Here is a 22,746-nt window from a genome sequence, read left to right on the forward strand (position 1 = left end):
TTAGTTTCTTTCAATATAAAAAAAAAAATGACAGCACAGTAAAAACAACATTCCAGAAGTAACTTGAAACAGTGCTCCTGGAAAAGCAGAATCAACAAAGACCAAACTGTCAGACTAGTGGCTGAGCTAAAGATACTTTGCAGATACAGAACCTAACAACACATGCAAGTGTGAGTGTACAAACTGAGTGAAAAACACCCTGTGCCTCAGTCTGTAATGCAGCTAACTTTACCAGGCAATGCTAAAAAGATTCTCAGCAACTTGACTTAAATAAAACTAGCTACTTAGTTTTAAATGTTCTGAAATAACCTTATTGTGGCCAGCAATAATACAAGTTAGTTAGTGTTTTGTGTATGTGTTACTTCATTATTTAATTCTTACTCAGTCTTGACTGCAACATTCCACACTTATTGCTAGAAGTGTCATTAAGCCTCAGGGATCCTCTGCCTCTTTCAATCCAGGTTAAAGAAAGCTTGCTAAATACAAAGAGCTTGCAGTTGATCTGAAAGAGAAATACATGATGGAAATTGCCAGCCAGTGTTAATTTTATTGGTTCTAAAACTTTATGTTTTTAAGCCTTTTAATACAGCTTTTAATACATCCATATGCATGTATACAAAGACACATATATAGATATATCACTATTGTTACTTAAAATGAAATGGCTCCCAGATCTGTGCTAAACTTTCTGTCAGCCATAGAAAATATTCAGCACGAATCCCAGTTTACTTTTTCAATTATTTCATATTCATTAACTCTTCATCTGTGATATCCACTAACACAGCTGAATTTGTTGCAAGTGTTCTGCAATCTTGTTCCCTCACTCATTAGAAACATTATGCAGCTCGGGATACAAGTACCACTGCTAGGAGAGTACTACTCCAAAGAGAGTAAAACTTCCATGTTCTGACAAGACAAAAGATTTAATCAATGATAAAATAATGTAACTTTCAATGATAAGATTTTTAAAATCATACACATCGTTGCTATTTTCTGAGAAAATAACAGTTTGAAGATGAAGAATAGCAAGATACATCCTGCTGGGCCAGAAAGATAATTGATATTTTAGATGAATTATAAAATTAATTACTTTGACAACACACTGCTTTTTTCCCAAAAAAGTTTTGTCATAAAAAAGTCTTTGCTGAAATCACTTCCAGTTTTGAAGTTTTCGTTACTGCTGGTATACTGTGTAAATGTTATAAAATACAACCATAGAATGCAGTTCTGAAGCAGTCACTGAAAGGGAGTATTAAATGAACAAATATATGAAAAAGTAAGAATCAGCTTACAGAAAAATGGCTTAGCAGAGGCACATCTTAAAAAAGTGAAAATTTGAGATATAAACTGAAGTTATTTTCAGATTGCTGCAATCTGTAATAGGACTAGATATTCTTTTCAACAACAAAACTGCTCACCATCAAGGTTTTATGAAATACACACCTGTAATACATTGTGTTCTGCTTCTTCTCCGGTTATAACGTCAACTTTATCTAACAGAATCTTCTCCACTGGCTTGGAAATACAAGCACCTGCAGATTCAATTAGTGTTGCATTCCTCAACAACACTGTTTCTGTAGGGGAAAAGGGAAAAAAAAAAAAGGAAAAAGGAAATCCTTTTTGTAGAGGGAATGTTTTCAAGACAACAGAACTAGCACATAGGATGACTTGTGACTTCAGTAATTCCTGTGGTGTCTGATATTATTTAGTGTTATTAATAAGTTTTTGGCCAAAGCAGTAAATAGAAGAGAAAAAGAAAAAGGCTGGAATACTGCAAAATACAGTCTCACCTGTTTAGACTCATTTTGGATTGAACAGGGCTCTCTGCAGTTGCAGAGGTTTGCCCCAAGGGACAACTTGCAGAAACAAGCCCGAAATAATTAGAAGTTGATTTTCCAAATGAAACTGGTATATAATATTGCTGTGCAGATTAATAAATAATCTGCAATATTCAGTCTAGTAACACACATACAATAAATATTTGACAGGAACACAAAAGGCTAAGATTTGAAAGGAACAACATTGTTACAAAATATTGTATATTTGCATAATCTATAAACATTTTCCATAGGCTTTCATTTTATTTCGTTTTTTACTTGTAAGAATGTTCATACAAAGTAAGAGTATCCAATACATCCATTAGTAAAGAGGGATGCAAACTTTGGCAAGAGGACTCTATATAGGGGCTTACTTGGGATTCCATCACTGCCCACATCTACGTGGCTTGCCTAGTAGAAAAGCTCACACCGGGGTCACAAACAGCCCCTGAAATCTGCCTGTATGGAAGTTTCAGTCCAACAATTAGATACAAGTATGGCAAAGTATGAGCAGCCACAAAATACAAGCAGCTCACAGCTTAAAATTTTACTTCAGAAATGTGGTCCAAAAGGCATTCACAAAGTCCACTGCAGTTTTTTTCAAATATTAAATAATAATAATCTTTAAAACTCCACCCCTTCCAGAGTAAATTAGATCATTCATTCTGAAGTTAGTGCAGTTCAAACGTCATAAACCAAACTGCAGCTGCTTTCTGAACACAGATTTTGGCACATACTGCAAGTGTACTAGTGACTGGATAACTTGAGAAGATATGAGAATCATTGACCACCACTCATTTGACATCCTTTAAGATGCAGCAAAATATACAATAATAAAGCTAACTGTATTTGTTTGCTGAGTATGCTTACTTGGTTGTGCACTGACATGAAAAGATTCTATATACATGGATGTTATTTCTCTTTTGTATGAATCAGCTTGATTCCATGGCTTGGGATGCTTTTCAGGACTCTAGAAAAAACAGTGGAAATTATAATTCCTATTTCAATAAAATGGCCGTGTTACTTCATTCAAACAGAACATTGAATCATTTAATGCATGGTAGGCTGAAGATTAGCAATTTTAATATCTTAAGGGTAAAAACTGACACAGATGATACAATTTCAGTCTCTAGTGGAAGACATTTTATTATCATAATATCAGTACACCATTCTTCCACCAAGAAGAACGGCCTCTTTGTATGAATCCTGGACTAGGGTTTAAATGCACTGAAATACTTAGATGTTTAAGTACCAGCTAATTCCCAGTTTAAGCATTTAAGCCCCAGAAGAATAGTTTAAGATTCCCAAACACCACAAACTTAACCTCAGAGGAATTGAAAATTTCCATGACCCTCAGTTTTTGCAGATGAAGTTTCATAGGCATGTCTAAGTTAATGCTTCTCGCTCCTGACAATGCTTAGCAGCTCAGCTCCTACCTTATAACTAAATTCTGGTCAGAAGTCATAACCCAGACATATGGTTGCCAAGCTTTTTCACTGGCAGATATGCATACTGTTTTCATTCTACTACTAGAATCTGAACTTCAATTCCATTTTAAATGGTGCAGCTTGGGAACCACCTTTTTGTCTGAGTTTCCTTCAGGACTTGATCCATTAAGCTATCTTACAGCATGCACAGTATAGTTTAACATGGACACTGGCTAGGATGGGTGTTCAGTTTTCCCCTTATACTAGTTTCTTCCATCTTTTAACAGCTATGATGAAACTATTAGAGTCGTGGGGACCACATTCTCTTATCCCATATTGTGGCTGTCCCACTTTACATGGAATATATAAAAAGCTTTTTTTCAGGTCAAAAAATGAGCAAAAGAGAGGAAATGCATACTGGTATGGGTTATTAATTAAAGTACTTATCTAGGATGGGGAAGATAGGGATGCCTACCCCTCCTACAGCAAATATTTAGACATTTTCTCCTCAACAGTCATTGGAATCATATTTACTCACATCTTTAAAAGAACAGGAGAAGCTAAAAAGAATCAATCTCTGAAAAAAAATATACTTATAAATACATTAACCTTGTTAAAAAGTCTGTCAGCATTTACGGATCTTACCAAAACTCTCTCAACCATGTTTTCTCCAAACACAAAATCAGAATTGCTGCTGTTTTGTACGCTTCTGTCTGCAAACGACTGGCTTCTGTGGGAACAAAATAACATAAGAATGATTTAGAACTATTTAGAACTTTGTAAAGTTCATGCATTTATGTTACCACACCCTACATTAAAGATGAACAAAAAATGATAAGTAATCGAATTCATTAAGAGAATCTGAGAATATTCTCAACATAACATTTCACAAAAGGAACACACTGTATTTCATAAAGATTATTGAAGTCCATTAAATGAAAAGATCAAGGAGCAAAACAACATTCCTTCTTCTTCACCTAACATCTTGGAAAGGCGGAGGAGAGGCAGTGTATTCTAATGCACACATTTTCAGTTCACATAAATTCTGCAAAAGCGTAAAGGTATGATAGCAGATGGCTTATGATGAGGTGTAACTAAAACAGGAAAGAAAGATCTTCTTTCCATTTTCAAATGACCTGTTCCATAGTTATACTTAAAATGAGAAGTGAAGAAAACTAAATACTTGCAATCCTTTGGCACTGGCTAACTATAGTATGGGGATACAGAATCGGGAGGAAATTTCATACAGTAGATAAATCACTTTATTTTTAGGATCTGGAGTGTGACTGGTTTTGGCAAAAGTTACATTAAAAAAACACTAGTCCTTCTCTTCTCTCCCTTTTCCTTCTTAGTGTCTCAGGTTTTCCAGATACGAAACTTTTTTTTGGTTTTTTTTTTTTTTTTTTTGCATTGCTACCTGGAGTTTAACTACTCTCAGTTAGCGTCTTACCTCTCTGGACATTTTAAGAGAAGAAGGTGAATGTGTTTTTAAATAATGACATAGTCACAACTTGTAAAAAGTATGTTACTTGTGGATTATGTTCAAGCATATTCCATTACAAGTAGAGTTGTGATTTGAGCTTAATTACATAGCCACTTTAACAGGATCCATTTTTTATAAAAGTCACTAGAAAAGTCCTTATAAACTTCTTTGTCTGGAAGTTGTTCCTACTGCTTTTTGTTTGTTTGTTCTGTTGGTCAAAACAACAAAACAAACTTGCTGCATCTCTTCCTGGCAAAGGCAAAACCATCCAAGTTCTTGTCTCTTTCTGTTCCAGAAGGACAACTTGGCAGGAAGACGATCTGATGTTCTGTCACAAACTGCATACTTGTGCACTACTTATCTGCTCTTCCAGATCATTTATTACCCTTGGGAGGGCTTATGTCATGCAGAGAATATTCCTGTAAATAAGCCGGTTTTTTTGCCAGAACTTTGATGATTGTGTCTAAAACTTAGCTTCTGTGTTCACAACTACAGTGTGCTTGAAATCTCTTCATGTAGGATGAAGGAATTCCCAAGTAATAGCTACCTCCATTTTATGCTTAAGGAAAAAAATATTCCTTAACTTTCTCATGCTTGATGCATTGCTAAGACTAGGAGCAAATAAGAAAGAGAAATCAGAAATCTGTCTCTTTTCAGCCTTGAAGCTTTTCCTATGTGTTTTGGGCCATGAACAGGGAATCTGAAGTGTGTTTAAACTAATGAGTTTCTTATCCTTAAGAAAACTCCCCACTAGAAGTCACTGAGTTGTGATCAATCTCCATCCTGAAATTTCATCTGCTACTTCTAGGCTGCTCCAGTAGCACCTCAGTAAGGACAGCACTCCAGAAGAGCTAAGAATCAGACACTAGAGCCTTGTCTCGAAGAAATAATGTGGGAAATGGATTTTGATTATTTTCAGAAACCTAAGGAAAAAGTACTCAGTGCAGAATGTTTCTTCTTCCAGACAGTTAACTGGAAGTGCTAGCCTTAAAAGTCTCATTAAAACCTCAGTACCCTTATGTTGCTGCAGGACAAGAACCAAGTGTGCCAGGGGTGACATTGCCATGGAGATGCAAAACAGAGGCACTGAATACAGAGAATGACTACTAACAACGAAGAATGGGAGAAGGAGAAATGTGGATACTGGAAAAGGACTATGGAAAGTGAGTAGATCCAAGTACTGTCCTTCTCAGAGTGTCCAGAAGGGTCTGAGTAGCTGCTAGTTCCAGAGCTGGCCTTGAACCCCTGCAGTTTTCCAAACAAATACTTGTGCAAAGCTGAATACACAGCCAGAAGCCTACATTTTCAAGCATTACATTTCTGTCACTTATGAGAAACTGCAGATTTCTCCTTTTCGATTCCATACTACAGCAAGTTCAGGAAATGGAACTGTTGGTGGTTTTCTGGGACATGGACAACTGCTGCAACTGCAGAGGGCTAACAAACCACTTTCATTCATCTCTATACAGAGCCATATCACACAGAGAAGAAGAGGTGGAAGAGGAGAGGAAATAAGAGGGATGTTTGCAGGCAGCAGCAATCCTTGCTGTTGAGGAAGAGAAACAGCATAAGGGCTTTTAAGTCTTGTAACTTGTCAGAACTGAAACACTGCATTCCACTGCTTTATCTACTTCACAAGAGAGCGCCCGCCACTCATCTACCTTTTCCTAGGTACTGTGTAGGTGACAGAAGACAAAAAGAATTGGAGTGTCAATACGATCGATTCTGAAGTCAGTACCATCTTCCCTTTGGCTTTTCCAGTATGTGCATTACCATCATTCTGAATCTGCCAGAAATCCAGCGTGACCTGTGGCTCCATATAGTCCTCACAGGCATCATCACAGCATTAATTGTGATAGAGAAGTACATGCTGGCTCTTCCAAAATCACAGTAGGCATCTGCCCTTTAATGATGCTCTTCTTGTTGATAGGATTAAGAATCTAAGTTGTCTGTGTATCTAAAAATCCCTTATCTCCTCAGAACTCTGGCACTGTGCATCCCAAATGTTGTGTGCAGGAACTTTTATCTGTGGCCTATCCAGATCTGAAGAAGACTGGAATAAAATCCTTTGCAGTTAAGGTGTTCTCTGCCCATTTTAGGTGGGAGGGGGGAATGAGGCAACAACACAAATGCATTATCTGTGGTCCAGGCTATTTTGAAATGGCATTCTCTCATCATAATTGATCTCACGTGTATTCCTGATGCTCACAACTTCCAGGTAGATAACACTCATCCACCATCAGCAAGCAGTATTAATACCCACAAGACAACCTGCTAGCTAACCACAGACCTAACTTTCTCATGAGCCAGTTCCCTGAGAGAGGTAATAGCCCACTTTTGCACCAGTATGAGCTCTTAAAGTCATATACAGAGGCAAGGACACGGGGCAATGCCCTAGGCAAGGAAGCCAGCCTCCTCATGCAGAAATTCTGAAGTCCGTGCTGGTCAACCATTGTCTGCACAAAGATGCTGCCCTATCATCACGATTACCACAGCTAGTTTTTCATACCAAAATTCTGGCATGTGCACGGAAGTAGAGCATCAGTTGCAGCATTCACTTGTCTTCCAAATCAGTTCTGTATGGTTTTCTTCATGACTCCTGTGTCCAATATGCTAACATATTTTGATAAGTCCTGAGTTTCTTTGCATCTGTTTATGAGATGCAGCAGTTATGCAATCAGAATAGAGTTCTCCAAAGGGACACAAAGGTGACTGTAAACATTCAAAACCAGGACATATTTTGAACTGCCAAATCTGCATGAGATGGCAAACCAAAATTGTTTCTGGCTCGGGGGTTGCTAATGAGAAACAAACTGTCCCACTGAGATTAACTCCCAGCAGAAGTCTGTTTCTTATGGCATACAGAGCTCATGTCAGTATCCACAGATCTTGGCACCACACAAAAACACTAGTGAGCACTGTGTAGGTGCAGATAGCATGGGCTTAGTACCATGTTGACATGTAGGACAAAAGGGCATGCCATAGCTCATGTGACAAAACAGTGTAGAAATATAATATATAAAAACTTACTGTGTTGTTTTAGAGCTAGAAAGATTCAAGGTAGTAGATGATCTTGCTGCTGTTTTGAAACCTACTGAATTCTCAGCTGAGGAATAAGAGCTGTCTTCAGATAACTACGAATAATAAAACCAGATTAATTAATTAGACCAAGCTTATTTTCTGCCAGATGTGCCAGAAATCCAGAGTCACTGAGGTATATACATCTATAGATATATACATGTGGTAGTTGGCAGAGCTTCTTCCAGCTGTGTTCTATGCCAGTGCCCTTAATCAAAATGCTAAAATGTTACTTTCTAAATAAACAAAATACAGAAGAGCCCCAAAGACGATTTTCCCACAGAACCCTGATATCTGAAAGTTGAGACAGCCTGCAGAGAAATTTCTTTTTTTCAAACAGTCAGCACATGTTTAACAGTTCACACCATGTCAGTGATCCATTGATTCCACTGAGACTGATTTGGGAACTTTCTTGAAAATCATGCAGTAGAATAATTTAAAAAACAGTGCTGTTTTAAGCCATTATCATTTAAGCTGCAAACATATATTAGCCAGTAACATTATTTTTCTTTTTACCTGAGCACATGCTTCTTTCTTAGTTACTAGAGATACTACAGGATTTTCAGGACAGGCCAGGGCTTGTGGGGGTTGTAAAATGGCAGGTCTAATGACATTGCGCAGTTGACTTTGTGACAAGGATCCTGGCAAAATACAAAGACAAAATATTTAAACAGAGACTTTTTCTTCACATCTAATTCATATCTATGTGTCTTGCCTCTTTAACTGAAAGCTTCAAAGCATATTTAAATAACATTTATTGTTCTTTACTTGCCCCATATTCTGAAAAACTGTAATCCCTTCTAAAATACAAGACTCTGCAGTGACACCCACCCCGTTATCCTATCAGAAAAAGATAATGTGTTATATACAAAAATATAGGGTTTTATATTTGTAAAATATATCTGTATTTAAGTTTTAAAATATATCTTTATACTTATATTTACTGCTTTGTGCTAAATCTCTCTTCTGGTGTTTCAGATTTAATCCTGCACCTGCAGATGCCAATAGAGTTCTTTATTGCCTTCTCCAGGAGCAGTTATTCAGTTAGAAATGTGGAATTTCACTATTAAAGGTTATATTCAGTCCATTCAGGAATTAAGTCGTTAGAGCAGAGGCTCAGAACAGAGCTCACAGGATATTTACACTGTCAAACAAACAAGTTATGAACCTCATAATGATGCTAAGCCTATCACCTAGCATAGAGAAGAGTTGCCACTTTTTGTGTCTTCTGTATCTGTTAAGAACGTCTCTGTAGAACTACAGTGAAGAAATATTGCAATGACAGTTACCTTCTTTTGTACTTTTGATCAAGTCAGGGTTTTTTCGAAGAAAGGCTGAGGTCATGAATATGTTGTTATTCTTTACTACAGAACAAGGAATTTAAATTTTAATAACGAGTAATAACAAATTTTAATTATTAATTCAGGTTTCTGTAACCCCTCCATATTTTGGTAGTAGCTGAGCAATATTCCAACCCATCCATCTAAACAAGATCTCTGAGATAACTGTTACTGTCCCCATTTTATAGATGGGCAGACTTAGGCACAGAAAGTCCCATGGGTATTCTGGCTACGTCAGAGAGAGAAGTCTTTTGGATATTAATGGATGTTTTAAACTTATAAAATTCTTCTTCAGCTTTGAAAACCAGGAGCTGCTGGTTTGCAGAAGCTATTGAAATGGCAACACTATCTTGTCCAGTCTTAGGCATTTTTAAGATGAGTAAATGAGTCCCAAGAACAAAGGAATAAATAAATGTGCCCTGCCCTGTTCTGGTAAAAAGGCTTTTATAATTACTATAATGACAGCAGTGTACTACTGATGTTTTCACTGTTCTAATAAAGGTACCAAACACCAGCCAGAAAGTGATGGCAACCAGGTACCACATCCTGTAAAATGACACAGCTGATACTCTACACACAATCACTACTTTTTCACTGCAGAAAGAGTGTGGTTTGTTGCTATAACAATGAGTCCTCTTAAGATTGTTTAGAAGTCCTTCATGCCAATGTCTGTCAAGGACCTTTCTCTGGTAAAAGACACAGACTAGGATTTAAGACCACTCCATCCTTCCCATTAGTTCCATCGTTACTACATCATTACTGTTAGTGGTAAGCAGGATAATACTCCCAGGGTCACTGGTTAGGTGGAAGAGAGCCTCATAGGATAGAAAATTATATTCCTACAGGAACCATCACCATTAAATTGCAAGCAAACTAATTCATGTAATTACTTTAACTCCATTCTGTTTTTTCCAAGTATAATTTGGACCACACTGTGTAAACACCTGTTTCCAAATTATTTATAGATTCCTCCCCAGTGCTGCAGGATTCCCTAACAACAAATGCAAAAAGCATTTCTTCTATTGAACTGCCAGTCCTTCTCCTAAAACACTCCATTCTCCTGTCCAAATACCAGACTAGTCCAATGCACTCCAGCTCTGTTCTGCAGAAAAAACATTTCTGTACACCTCTATTTTAGCTAATACCTGCTTTTCTATATAAATATTTATTGGTTGTCTTGTTTTCTTTGTTTTTTTAATTACCGGGCTGGGAGGGTGGGAAGGTAGGAAGGATGGTAAATGAAGATGACCTCCCTCTTCTCTGAGCAAGAGTTGTTTCTGAAAGGACAAGCGACTGTAATTATTATTTGTCTGGAGGAAAAATAAAATATTAATTTTACGGTTAGCCAATTTCATGTCATGACTTCGTTGGCAGTCGCATCAATTATTATCTGATAGCTACCAGCTTTCAGAAGTAGAATGTTAAGTAATGCCTGTCCTGCAGAATTGGAGTTGTCTCTGAGGCCAAGTGGCACAGCCTGGCTCAGGCACACTGCTTACAGCTAGTCCACTCTGTAACAGTTCTGTCTTGGAGGCTGCCGGTTGGAGAGGTTCAAAACAGAACCAGAGAGTGAGCTATCAGTTAAGCAGTGTCAACAATCAAGAGGTCAAACACACAAGCTTCCTCCTGCATCCTGCTCTATTTTTTGATATAGGCATACCCTAAAATTTCTACCATATCTATTATTTTCTGTGTATGAACTCCATATAATTTTCAGTGTAAACCAAACTTAGCTCATCTTAAAACCTTTTAGCTACATTCAGGTGTGTCACAGGGCTAGATAAAACAAAATACAGTGTACACATATTAATGCCTAAATTCAGAAATAACTTTCTGGTCCCATCCATATGTTAAATGAGCACTGTAAAAAACAGATCAGTTCTTCTGCACAGTAGCCTCAGTGACTTTTGGGCATTTCCCATGGGAACAACATACAGTCCTTAAAGGGCCTTCCAGGTCAGCTGTTGGCAGGATGGAGGGAGGGGCGCTTCTGGAAAGTGCTTTACATTTTCAGGGACTGCCCCCGGAACACTGATCTCTTCCACAAGCAGGGAATCTGATTTCTTTCCAGCCCTCCTCCTCCCTTGACTGTGTGAGCAGTTCAAGGAAACAATATGAAATATACAGATTTTTCACTATTTTATGTAATATTATGTAAGTATGGAAAATTAATATATTTTTATTTAAAAAGGGATTTATTGGAAATTACCACAAAGTTTATATCAATGTTTAAGTTTTCATAACTTGCAGCATTTCTACAGTGCAGAAATGTTTCTTAGACAGTAAAAGTCCTTCTCTTCTTTACTAGATGATAATACAGAACTATAGTAATTAAAACACGACTGGAGCTAAACATCATACCTGTGTTAGACTGAGAGTCAGACTTCTGGGAAGTAAAAGATGATGATCTTGCACGCTTTCTGGAAAAACTAACGAAATCTAGAGAAAAGTAAATATAATGTTCTGCAGGGGCAGTCTGGCAGGAGATTTCAGCACAATGTTATGATACAGAATTAAAACCTGAACACAATAAATTCTAGGAATGACTTACAGGAACAGCTTTAAGGCAGTACCTAAGAGCATGAGGGCTCTGGAATCTCAGTCAACACCTGGCACAAAGTCCTAGGGAGTCTTCTTTATTTCTACTAAGTTCAGGGAACCTAAATTAAGCACTTAGAATCAGTTCAGAACCCACAAGCTCAGAATACACTTAAGAATGAGAAGTTAAATTACAGTGTAGCCTAAACAAATAGAAAGGGCACCTAGGAGCTCATACAGCTGATAAACATACTTAGCCACTTTTCATGGCTTCTGGAGTTTGGCTTTCTGGTAAATATAAGAGGTAAAATGGAAGAATTCTTAAGGTAAGACAGGGACATACATATTAGGACGCAGTACTAATAGCTCTACAATCCAATAGTCTTAGTCTACTAAGAGGCATATGTCCCTGCTCATACAAAGTAAGGGTCAAAACACTATTCTCGCAAGCAACAGTCAGACCTATGAATAACCCAGTGTATTATTATACTGTTTCAATGAGGTGGTTATTACCATTTTCAGCTTTGCAAACTAGGTCTTCTGCAGGCCGCTGGAAAAAAAAAAACATAGGTGTGGAAGGATCAAGGAATATAGAACAGCCATTTTCTAGAACAGGACACAAAGTATATCATTCCAGCATATATGTACTAAAAGCAGTCTTGTTTCTAGTTTCTACTTTTCCTTGTTCTATTTTGAGACTATTTATTACCAGTCTTAACCTGGGCTAAAATCTTTCATTAGTGCTAGGACCATTGTCTTCAGAATCCTTATTTCTCAGCATTTTTTATCAATTATGCCCCCCAAAAAAAGCTTTTTACCTTCAAAGGACGGTGCTTCTTTTCAAAAACAAATGTTGGCTGGGCAAGAACTGATCTCTCTGAAAAAGGGAAGAGAACATTTTTATTAAGAATTCTGCAATAGCACCTCTCAACCACAGTTCTCAAAGTGCTATGCATTAACAAACACAACTCTATCCTTTTGTTACAAAGGAAGAAAGTATAGAGCTGCAGTGATGTACAGCACAGTCCATAAATTAAAAAACAAAAAAAACCCCAAAACTAGAGTCCACAAATCAGAGTGTGAGTTTTGCCTAACTATACACCAAAGGATTTGGCCTCATATTTTTTTTTACACTTGTTTTAGATAAAAAGAATAAACATCTGCCATCCTTCAAGAATAAGGGTGAATTGCAGGTCTAGTTCTCAGAAAAGTACAAGGATGTGAAATACAAAATGATCCCAAAAGGAAAGCAAGGCAATGTATTACAGGGCCTCTCAGCTACATTCACACTTCCCATTCTTTAGGCTTCAGGTAAGTGAATGCCTAGTGTCAGTTTTAATGCGTGAGTATGATGTATAAATATATGAAGTTCTATAGAATAAATTCTACTCTCAGGCATACCTCTGCATTTCTTAGGTATGACTGAGAACAACTTTGGATCCTTTTATTTTTAATGAAACACATTTCAGCATACAGTTGCCTTATCAAATTTTACGTTGATTTAGGGTTCACTACTTCTACATCTTACATGACTTCTTCAGTCTACTTACTTTGCTAAGAATGAGACCTTCACAGCCTGTGCAACTCTAAAGTACTATCTTTGGTTGTCAGTGTGAAAGCAGAAGTTGTCTTCACCAGTACCACCAATTAATGGCATATTTATTATGCCAATAAATGGCACAATTAAAGTGCAAATAAGCAGACACAAACAGATTCATTTTTAGACCACCACATTCAGGATTCACTTCATGCTAGCTTGAGATGTCTGTAATGTGCTGTCAATAATCAGCTTCGGAGCATAAGCATACTTTACTTGTGTAGGTTAGGAGATGGATGGAGACCAAAATGCATGTATTTCTCTCCATTGGTGATAAGGACAGATTAGGGTGACTACTGAGCTATATGACTGGCCTTTGGCCAGAGAAATCCCACACTAGATATCTTGTTAACTGACATTTGACAGAATACTTATCATGTACACACCATTTTTATAACACTGACTTCCTTTGTTTTATATTAGAATATTTACCTGTTCAACAAAAATGTCCATATGAAAACATTTGATTGATATTTTTATCTTGGCTTGCACACCCATCTGTGACAAAACCACTCTAGCATTGGTATCAATTACTTAAAGGTTCAATAAAGCAAATAACGACCTTTCATGGAGGTCTTTAAATTACTAAATAAATATATATTCAACAATCATGAAAAAAGTAAACATTGTTAAAATAAATGCTGCATGTATGTAAACTGATGCAAGAAGCATGAAACTGTTACTCAAATACAGTGATATACAGACACAGCAGTAATAACTAAAACAGTCTTGCTGTTGTTGAAGTTAATTTAGAATTTACTTGGGCATTATGTGTGTGCAAAGGACTGAATTTAGCAAACTTGCATAAAGGTCTGGTTTGTCCTTAGCAGAAAAAGCAGAAAAAAGTTCACATGGTTCAACTCCAAAAATGGTAATTCTTTGTCACTGAAAGTTGAAGAAAATTTCCATAATCCAGTTGCAGCTGTGGATTCATGGCATGGCATGAGGTGGAGCAATTCCACTTCTATTCACTAGAGGGAAGTGGCACACATACAATAGTATTTCACTGAAATATGATTTATTAAATGTAATAGGCTTTTCTCGTGTCTCCTTTAAAAGACAAAAAGGACTTTTATTCTTACTGAATTAAAGAAAAATGCAAAAATTAAAGCACGACTACAGAAACCTTCATGTTCTCCCCAGTACCTCTCAAAGCTCAAAAGTTAGCGGTATTTTTAAAGGTACATTTACTACTCCAAATCATGAAATTAGCTAAGAGTAAATTGCTGTGAAAAAGGACAGTTAACTTTTGCTGGAGCTAAAAGGCTGTAGGTAGTTTGAAGGAATTAGGAAATTAGAAACACTCAGTACAATATAAACAACAAAATTCCAGTAACAGTTTTTTAAACTATTACTGAAGGAAAATTAAACTATTACTGAAGAAAAATTAGTAAAAATTTGTTGATTACTAATAGAAATATGTGAAGCTACAGTATAATAACCTCTTAAAGATAAATATGCATATTTTGATATTGCAGTAAATATAAAAGATATATCCCATCAACTGCTTTTGAGCCAAAGGAAAAACTTTCTTGCCACCATGGTTATAATTTTTATGGTTCTGTATTGCTTCTACCCAAATCAAGAAAACCTTTTTGATATTCCTGAAAAGCATTCCTAGCAGCTTATCAGTAAGATCTTCACTCCTTAATCAGGCCATTCATAACAGACTTTTAGAAAATGTATGTGTTAACTATATATGTATTCTATGCATCAATTTCCAGTTACGTTTTAGACTTCTCAGATATTCAAGCACAAAATATCTGCAGCTGATCCCTAGAGGAAAAGCAATGCAAAATTACTTGTGGATGTATCACAAGGCCATCCAGGAGTTACCACAATCATGTCAACATGCTAATTTTAACTCTGGTGAACAGCTTTGCATTTCTCTCCTTTGTTTTCTGCACTAAGGGTGATGCTGCCAGGGTGGATGACTCTGTGCTAGGAGAAAGAGAAGCCCTTCTGCACCCTCCTCTCCTAGCAGAGGCGGGAGGCACCCAGGCAGGCAGTGCCTGACCCTGTCCAGGGAAGAGGCAGCAGCAGCCAAGGCTGGGTACACGCAGATGTGGAGGGACAGGAATGGGGTGGGCTGGAGCTGCCTCTCCTCCTCATCACCAACAGGACACAGACACAGGCTGGCTAGTGCCTGGTTAAGATGGGCTGCTCCAGTCCTCAGCAGCTTGGCACTTATGGATAAAGGAGGCTGTTGGAAAAGTTACCATAAGAACCTGCCAGATGGGCTGCTCTGGCCGCAGGGACTGAAATAATCCACCAGCCTCTGCAAAGAGTCCAGACACAGAACCTGTCTGTCTGCCCATCAATAATCACCACAGATGGGGCTCTCTTTTCCTCACTACAGTTCCCCTGAAGCTGCTGAATTAGAAAGCATAATGTTTGCTGCATTTGCAGTTCAAAATAAGCCCTTGCCCAGAAGACATCTTAGATATGTCCAGTTTCCTTGTTTGAGACCTTACCTGCACAGCCTCCTCGCTCCAGCCATGCAGAAGTACTATCAACCGTGCTCTGACCCGTGTTCCCCAACACAGAAGGCACCATGGTTTCATGCCTGGTGCCTGCTCTGCTCTACTCGGGCATCCCCACTCTATCACTCTGCTCAGTGCTCTGCCTAGCACTGTATGTACAGACAGTTGGCAAATTATGGTTGTTCATATGCCCAGATGGAGACTTGGCATTTGAAAGAATATACAGAGGTGCATGTTGGGAAAAATAATTGCTGGCTGTGGCCTAAGCCTAGGAAGCACTAGTCAGAATGACATGCAAGAAATAATGTAAAACTGCTTTTACCAACTTTGCTTGTATCCCAAAAGCCAGCACTGTCCATGAGGTGTATGGGTCCTTCAGCCTTTGCTGTGATGTTCCACTCTTCACTTCTATTGCTATTGCTTTTCCTAAAGCTGTAGAAACTTCACAAATATACACGCTAAAAAAAAAAAATAAGCAGGACACTGATGGCTTTGAACATTTTAGAGTTATTATTGCTCCATCTGGCCCAAAGAACAGATAAATGATCCTTAACCTTTGAGGTCTGAGGACACAGTGAAGAGAATGAGACCAAATCTCTCTCCAGTTTTCAGGCAGTCACATGTCTGAAGTTATGTGTCAAAAGTGGCTGACAGTGCTGTGGCTCTTTTCCTCCCAAACTGAAGCAAAAAAAACTCAAATCTTTAACAGGATAAGATAGGAATTTGTGATCTCAATAAAAGTTTTTTACTTCTGACTTTTAAACAGCTGATTTTTACATATTATGATTCAAAAGAAAATTAATTCTATTGCATCTTCATCATTACCAAACTTGGCAGAGGTCCAAAAACATTTAAATTCATATTCATATCAAATACTTTCACAGCTTTTTATCTAAAGTTAGGAACCTACATCTATTAAAAAATAACAGGAGAAGGTTTTATATCCCTCAGGATGGCTGACTCCAGTGAAAGCTGTGTGCCCATCAAATCTAAAAATCAAACTCATTTTATATGTGCATTAAAGTGCTACAGTGGAAGCATCAGAGTTTAACAGCAATTACTGTTCTTACACGTGAATCATAGTTTTCTCTTCCAATCTTAGCAATGTATACTATTAGAGAAAGGAAGTTCAGAAACTGATTTCCTCATTCAGATTTGTGTTCTGTTCAAATCGACTTCATTGATTACTCATCCCTTTAGCTAATTACAAAGCTGAGCAACTGTTTAAGGAATTAGGCTTTCTGTGGTGTCAGAGGTATGCAACATCACCCAGATTTTTAAATTCCTGCTGAGTGACTAGACAATACCTCTTTCAGGGACTAGCCAGTCAGTGTTGAAGAAAGCTCTAACCACTTTTCCAGTAAATTAACCTAATACCTTAAGAAATGTAAGGTTAGACACTTTACATGGTGTCCTGCTTTTCTGCTTTGTATTAGATTTTAAAATTAGGCTTAATTGAAAGCCATATGGAAAAAATGTACTTTAAATATTTCACCACAGAGCTGGCAATAGGCAGTTTTTATTCTATTTGTCCATTGAGTGCCATTGACCAGTTAGGGGGCAGGATTCTCACGTCTCTGTTGTTTCTTTAAACAGTTTCATACAGAGAATTTCTTTAAAGGCCTAATGCCAATCTGGATTTTGCCTGAGCTTCCATTATTCCCACAACTTTACATACTATTTGACAGCTCTTTACAAAAACCACCAATCCTGCAATCAGGTATTTCAGATTGGCTTAGCTACAAAATGGAATCCTTCACACAAAGCCTGAAAAAAAACCCACCCAGTGGTTCCTAACTGCCAGCAAAGCTGTAACACTGATAGCAAAAGCTGACTTGTAAAAAATAACATTTTTCTCATAATCTCTTAAATTAAAATAACAACTTGCACCTTCCTGGGTTTTGTGACAATCCCATTTGCACCTCACAGCAAAACTTCCAATTCTAAAACAGAAACTACAATTTTTACTTTACACAGTAAAAAAAAAAATAAAACAGCTTCTTAATCAAAGATCATTTTCTCAAACAGAATAAGATTCTGGAAAATTGTATAATCTCCAAGTAATGTCACTGACTTACAAAACCTTTAACTGCATCCAGCCTTCCCTCACAACATCCTAGTAAGCATTACACAACACACAAAAACTACTACATGAAAATTTATATTCAGATTGTAATTTTATCCTATCAAAAGATAAGGCTATGACATGGTCCTAGCAAGTTCCTGTGCTCTGATACACTATAGCATGAATTTCACTACCTTTGTGTATTAATGCTATAATTTGCAAATATAAAAGCAGGAATACTTCTGCATTTTTATGTTACAGCTTAGATTGCTGGTTCCCAAGTCATAGAACTCAAACCAAATAAAGTTAAGCAATAACAACAAATTGTTGCACATAACATTGCCATTTTGTTTGTTTCACATACAAATTAGCTCAATGGGAACATATAATTGGGGAAGATGTTAAGAAGAAAAGTAGATTTACTGTGACTTTAGTAGGGACACATTACTAAAATACTAAGAAAAAAACCCAAGGGAGAGCTTTGCCATTTATGAATATATGCTGTTTAAAGCTATTACTTGAAAAAAACACTAAGACAAAATATTGTGCCTGGTATTTTGTGGCAATATACATGAAGAAAAAGAAAGCAGCAATGGACTGGCATGTATATGGAAGATATGGTTCAGAAATCAGTATAGTTCCATAAAAAAAAAAAAGGAATTATTTTGACTATGCTAGCTAATGGTCTGTCCATTAACATGTTGCCTCAAGGAGTATCAGAGTTAAACTATGTGCTATTACGACCAGTTTTTGTTCAATATGCTGCAAAACCACAAAAAAATACCTATACTTCAGATAATAAAACTGCAATAACAGGCAGAAGAGAAATCATATAGTGAAAATATGCAGCAGGATAGATTAACAAATTACTTTGCTATCCAAGCTCAGACTCCTGTTTAAATATTGTTTCTGGTTTTTGATATGAAAAGACAACTGTCAGTATTTCCAGAGATGGACCATTTTCATCTAAAAAGAGGTGAAAAAATAGTAGAAGCCTTCTGGCGAAGAGCAGGATTTGCCAAACCTGCATTAGAAGAGTGCTTTCTGTTTTATAAATACTCACTGAACTTTGCAACATAAAGTAAATTCCATTCACAGCCAACCAGGAGTGCAACAAAGCTGCCAGCCAACACCTCATGTCACTCAGTGACCTCACTACATAAACCAGGCTTTCCTCTGCCAAAACTTAAGGAAGGTACACAAGGCAAAATGGGGATGTCCTAGAACAGTACTTTAGGCACACAACTTAATAAAATTGACCAACTTTAGGACATACAGAAAAGGCTTTTAAAGATTTCACATTGCTGATCCTGAGTAACACATCTGTTTCTGGAAGCACTGAGCAGTTGAGAACTCCAGTGGAATTCACATGCATGGCTGGTTGCTCAGCACCTTTCAAAAAACAGGTCACTTATTTAAGACCCTAAACACAGACCTGGAAACCTACTTACAGATTCTCATTTATTACACTTCACTCTTTTGATTTCTGCTTATGAAGCATATTCAGTACTTTCTGGGACAACTACCTTAAAAATTAAGATTTTAATTTTAATTAATTAATTAATTAAATTTAATTTAATTAATTTAATTTAATTAAGTTTTAATGCAAAGCTGGCAGGATTTTCCAAGCAAATTTACTTTTTTTTTTTCTGCTAAGACATCGTGAGACAAGACTGATTAATTAATTTGCATCTAAATCCATTATACATATATGGTGGTTTTTTTCTTAATTGGTAACCACTAAAAAGAAAACAGAAAAATAAAAACAGGGTCATAAATCAAATTAAATTCCAACCTGGTCAATCAGAAGAGTTTTCCATATGCAGAGGTAGCAGAGAGGCATGTTGCTATACAGGCAACAAATTTTCAAGTTCAGTATCTTCATCATACTTCCAGATTTGTTAGCTAATTTAATTTTTTAGAATACTCTTCTTTTGAAGAGTGTCAGTGAATCAATAAATTTGCAAGTTCTCATGAATCCTCATTTTCCAAAAATGTTCAATAGAAGTTGTTCTAAATAATTGGTCCAAAACCATGCTGAAGTGTTTTATGATAAGAAATAGTTTCAGCATTATTAAAATTAAGTACTTCAAATACATTGAGATGAAATTTTGGACAAAGCCTTTCATGTTTTGAAAAACAATTTTGTTGAGAATTTTATGTCTAGATAACATATAGAACAGACACTTGGCCACCTGGCTGTGCTTGCTACAGAAGTGACTGTACATCAGTGGTCCACGAAGGGATTCCTGAACACAGCACTGCATGCTGTTGAAACACTCTGTATTAAATACCAAGTGTACGTTGCTTATCTTGGATTCAGATCACTTCCTGTAAATACAGTTTGGGCAACTGATAAATAACTTCACACATCCCTGTTTGGATCAACAGAGAGTACGTCATTGAAGAAGTGAGTTTCCATTTCATCATACTTAGAAAGAGGAAATGAAAAGTTCATTCAACTGACTGTTGCAAAATAAAACTTCTGGAAGAATTTGTCCTAGGACAGCTTTACTGGTCTGTTAAGACTCCAATCTTGCACATTCTTTGCCATACAAATAGTTCATAGGCCACATGGTTTCACTGTCATTAGTGAGACCCGTTACAAAGGCAAGGATTCTTCATCCAGACATCTGTGCAGAGTCAGGCCCTACCTTTTTAAAATCATGTTCACCCTCTCTTCAGTCACTCTTCTCAATGCTACAGATTCTAAATACAGTTTTCTTGATTGGTGTGGAAAGGGTTCTTTTACCCAAACAATTCCATTTACTACTCCTAGCTTCCACTGTGGGTTCATAGCATGCCATATAAAATCTAAAAATTAGCATTCTTCTCTTCAGCCATGGAAACTCAGCTGACAGCCTGCAAAAGTTTTTATAAATACAGCATGTATCACACCCATGCACCTCTGTAGAGCATAGCCCTCGTCTTCATATAGGCAAGACGTAAAGAGGCATTAAAACAACAACAACAAAAAATCTATCCCAGCAATACTTTAACATAATTTCTGAGAGAAATGAAACCCAGCTGGCTTCATTTCAAACATTAGAGTGAAAAAAAAATTTCTGAGACTCTCACTACTACAATGTAATTCTAGCAGTGATGCAATGGCAGAAGTAACTGTGTCACTAGACCAGCAGGACTGTGTCAAAGTATGTAACCAATAATTGCTTTATAAGCACTGAAACTTCCAACATCCCAGTGCTCAGCATTTTTAATCTATCATAAAACCCTGTAAAATACTCAATGCAAGGGCAATAAAATTCATAGGCATATAAAGCCCTACCATTATCAGGGCATTGTAGCAATATTAAATTTCATAAATCCCTACAAAGTAGCATAGAAGCAACATTCTGTTTTTTCATGCAGAAATTGAACTATGCATGTAACAAGGCTGTGATCCAACAATATTCACACATCCTTAAATTTTAGGCATGTAAGTAAATTGAACTATGTGTGCACAACACTAAGCACAAACTGAAAAGCTGATTAACTGATAAGTTAGCCCAAACATTCTGAACTGTGTCAATCATAGCATCATGTTCACACACCACATTGGATTCATTCATCAACACGCACAGCAAAAATCCTTGGTGGCATCATCTGCAAAATGTCCTTAATATTAGCACTTGTTTCTTCATGCACCCTCTTGAAAAGTGTTATTATTACAATTTCATATAAATGATTCTCTATTCTTAGCCCTCCTCATTATCTAGATAAGGATTTTGCTGTCCACCTCTATAGTCAGTCACCTCTCTGAGGAGTTAGACTGAGCCAGTTTTGCTCTCATTGCCCAGGTGCATGGGGCAGAGCAGGCCAGGAAAGCGAGCGACATTCCTGGGTATGGCTGGGAAAGTGAGGACTGTTCCCACTCACTGTCAGGCCCAGCATTTCGAAAAGCTGCAGAAAATTCAAATGACAGGGGAGTCAACACTCTTAGAAACGAGGAGAGGTCACTTCGGGGTGCTCTACAAGTAAAACACCAAATATACACTACTGGTAACCTCTTTTCTCCAACTAATATACAGATTGGAGATTCCTAACAGATTACCACTAAAAACTTGAAATAAAGAAACTACACCCAGCCAAGCTCTTGTTTTGCATTAAGTTACCAACCAGGCACATTCCTTGTGTTTATCCCGTTCCCCAGAATCCTCCTTGCAGCAGGGGACACAGGAGACGTGCAAAAGATATCCTCTGACAAAACCTACCTGTACAGCACTCCTCCTTGGGATTTAACTTGCCGCTAGAGGAGCCAGGGCAGGGCCTGTGGGCCATCTGTTCTTGCAGGCAAGCAGCTTGGTGAAGAGCCCAGGGGTCACTGGGACAGTCTCTTCTTTTGGGGAGGTCAGGCTTAGCCTTCGCACCGCGCTCGGATCTGACTGAAAAGTGATAGCCGGCACAGGAGCGCTGCATAGCTGTATATAAAACATCCCCTTTGCAAGCAGGAATTGGCTGGTTTCTCATTATGAGGTCCTCAGAAGTACCTTCATATATATGTACTCACATACGTATATCTTATATAAGCCATAGCTGGGTCTAGAATTTGGGATTTAGTCTTACTGGCCGTTCCCCAGGCCACCCCCCGTCAAGACCACTCAGTCAGCCCCGCGAGGAGCAGCCCTTGCAGCCGCCACCGGAGGGTAACGGCCCCGCCGTAACGGGTAACGGCCAACGGCCGCCCGCCGGGCAGCGCTTCACCGAGGCGAGTGGCGGCCGCTACGGCGGGCGGCCCGCGGGTGAGTGAGGGCGCGGCGGCGCTCGGTGGCAGCTCGGGGCGAGCCCTTAGCGGGGCCGGCCGCTGGGAGGGGATATGTAAAGCCAAGCGTATTAATATAAGAGGGTGGGCGGGTGGCGACCGACCGCCGGCGCGGCTGTGCGCGTTGTTTACCGGCGGCGGCGGCGGCGGCGGCGGCGG

General features: G+C 37.9%; 1 protein-coding gene across 4 annotated transcripts in view; it reads right to left on the reverse strand.

Annotated features, from left to right (window-relative positions):
* Nucleotides 1–22,592, reverse strand: part of RANBP3L (RAN binding protein 3 like) — a 37,973-nt gene extending 15,381 nt beyond the window's left edge. For 2 of the 4 annotated variants that reach the window (XM_064437989.1, XM_064437987.1), the window contains exons 1-12: nucleotides 22,040–22,592; nucleotides 12,502–12,560; nucleotides 12,197–12,233; nucleotides 11,507–11,584; nucleotides 10,348–10,422; nucleotides 9,095–9,169; nucleotides 8,322–8,446; nucleotides 7,758–7,861; nucleotides 3,890–3,974; nucleotides 2,688–2,787; nucleotides 1,444–1,574; nucleotides 382–502 (exon numbers count right to left, since the gene is read on the reverse strand). In XM_064437989.1, the coding sequence (XP_064294059.1) occupies nucleotides 382–502; nucleotides 1,444–1,574; nucleotides 2,688–2,787; nucleotides 3,890–3,974; nucleotides 7,758–7,861; nucleotides 8,322–8,446; nucleotides 9,095–9,169; nucleotides 10,348–10,422; nucleotides 11,507–11,584; nucleotides 12,197–12,233; nucleotides 12,502–12,560; nucleotides 22,040–22,295 (1,246 nt within the window). In that variant the 5' untranslated portion in view covers nucleotides 22,296–22,592. The remainder of the gene's footprint in view (nucleotides 1–381; nucleotides 503–1,443; nucleotides 1,575–2,687; nucleotides 2,788–3,889; nucleotides 3,975–7,757; nucleotides 7,862–8,321; nucleotides 8,447–9,094; nucleotides 9,170–10,347; nucleotides 10,423–11,506; nucleotides 11,585–12,196; nucleotides 12,234–12,501; nucleotides 12,561–22,039) is intronic. The other 2 variants (XM_064437986.1, XM_064437990.1) reach the window with 2 other exon arrangements.
* Nucleotides 22,593–22,746: the final 154 nt, after the last annotated feature.

Source organism: Phalacrocorax carbo, chromosome Z (assembly GCF_963921805.1).
Source record: "Phalacrocorax carbo chromosome Z, bPhaCar2.1, whole genome shotgun sequence".
Classification (NCBI taxonomy): domain Eukaryota; kingdom Metazoa; phylum Chordata; class Aves; order Suliformes; family Phalacrocoracidae; genus Phalacrocorax; species Phalacrocorax carbo.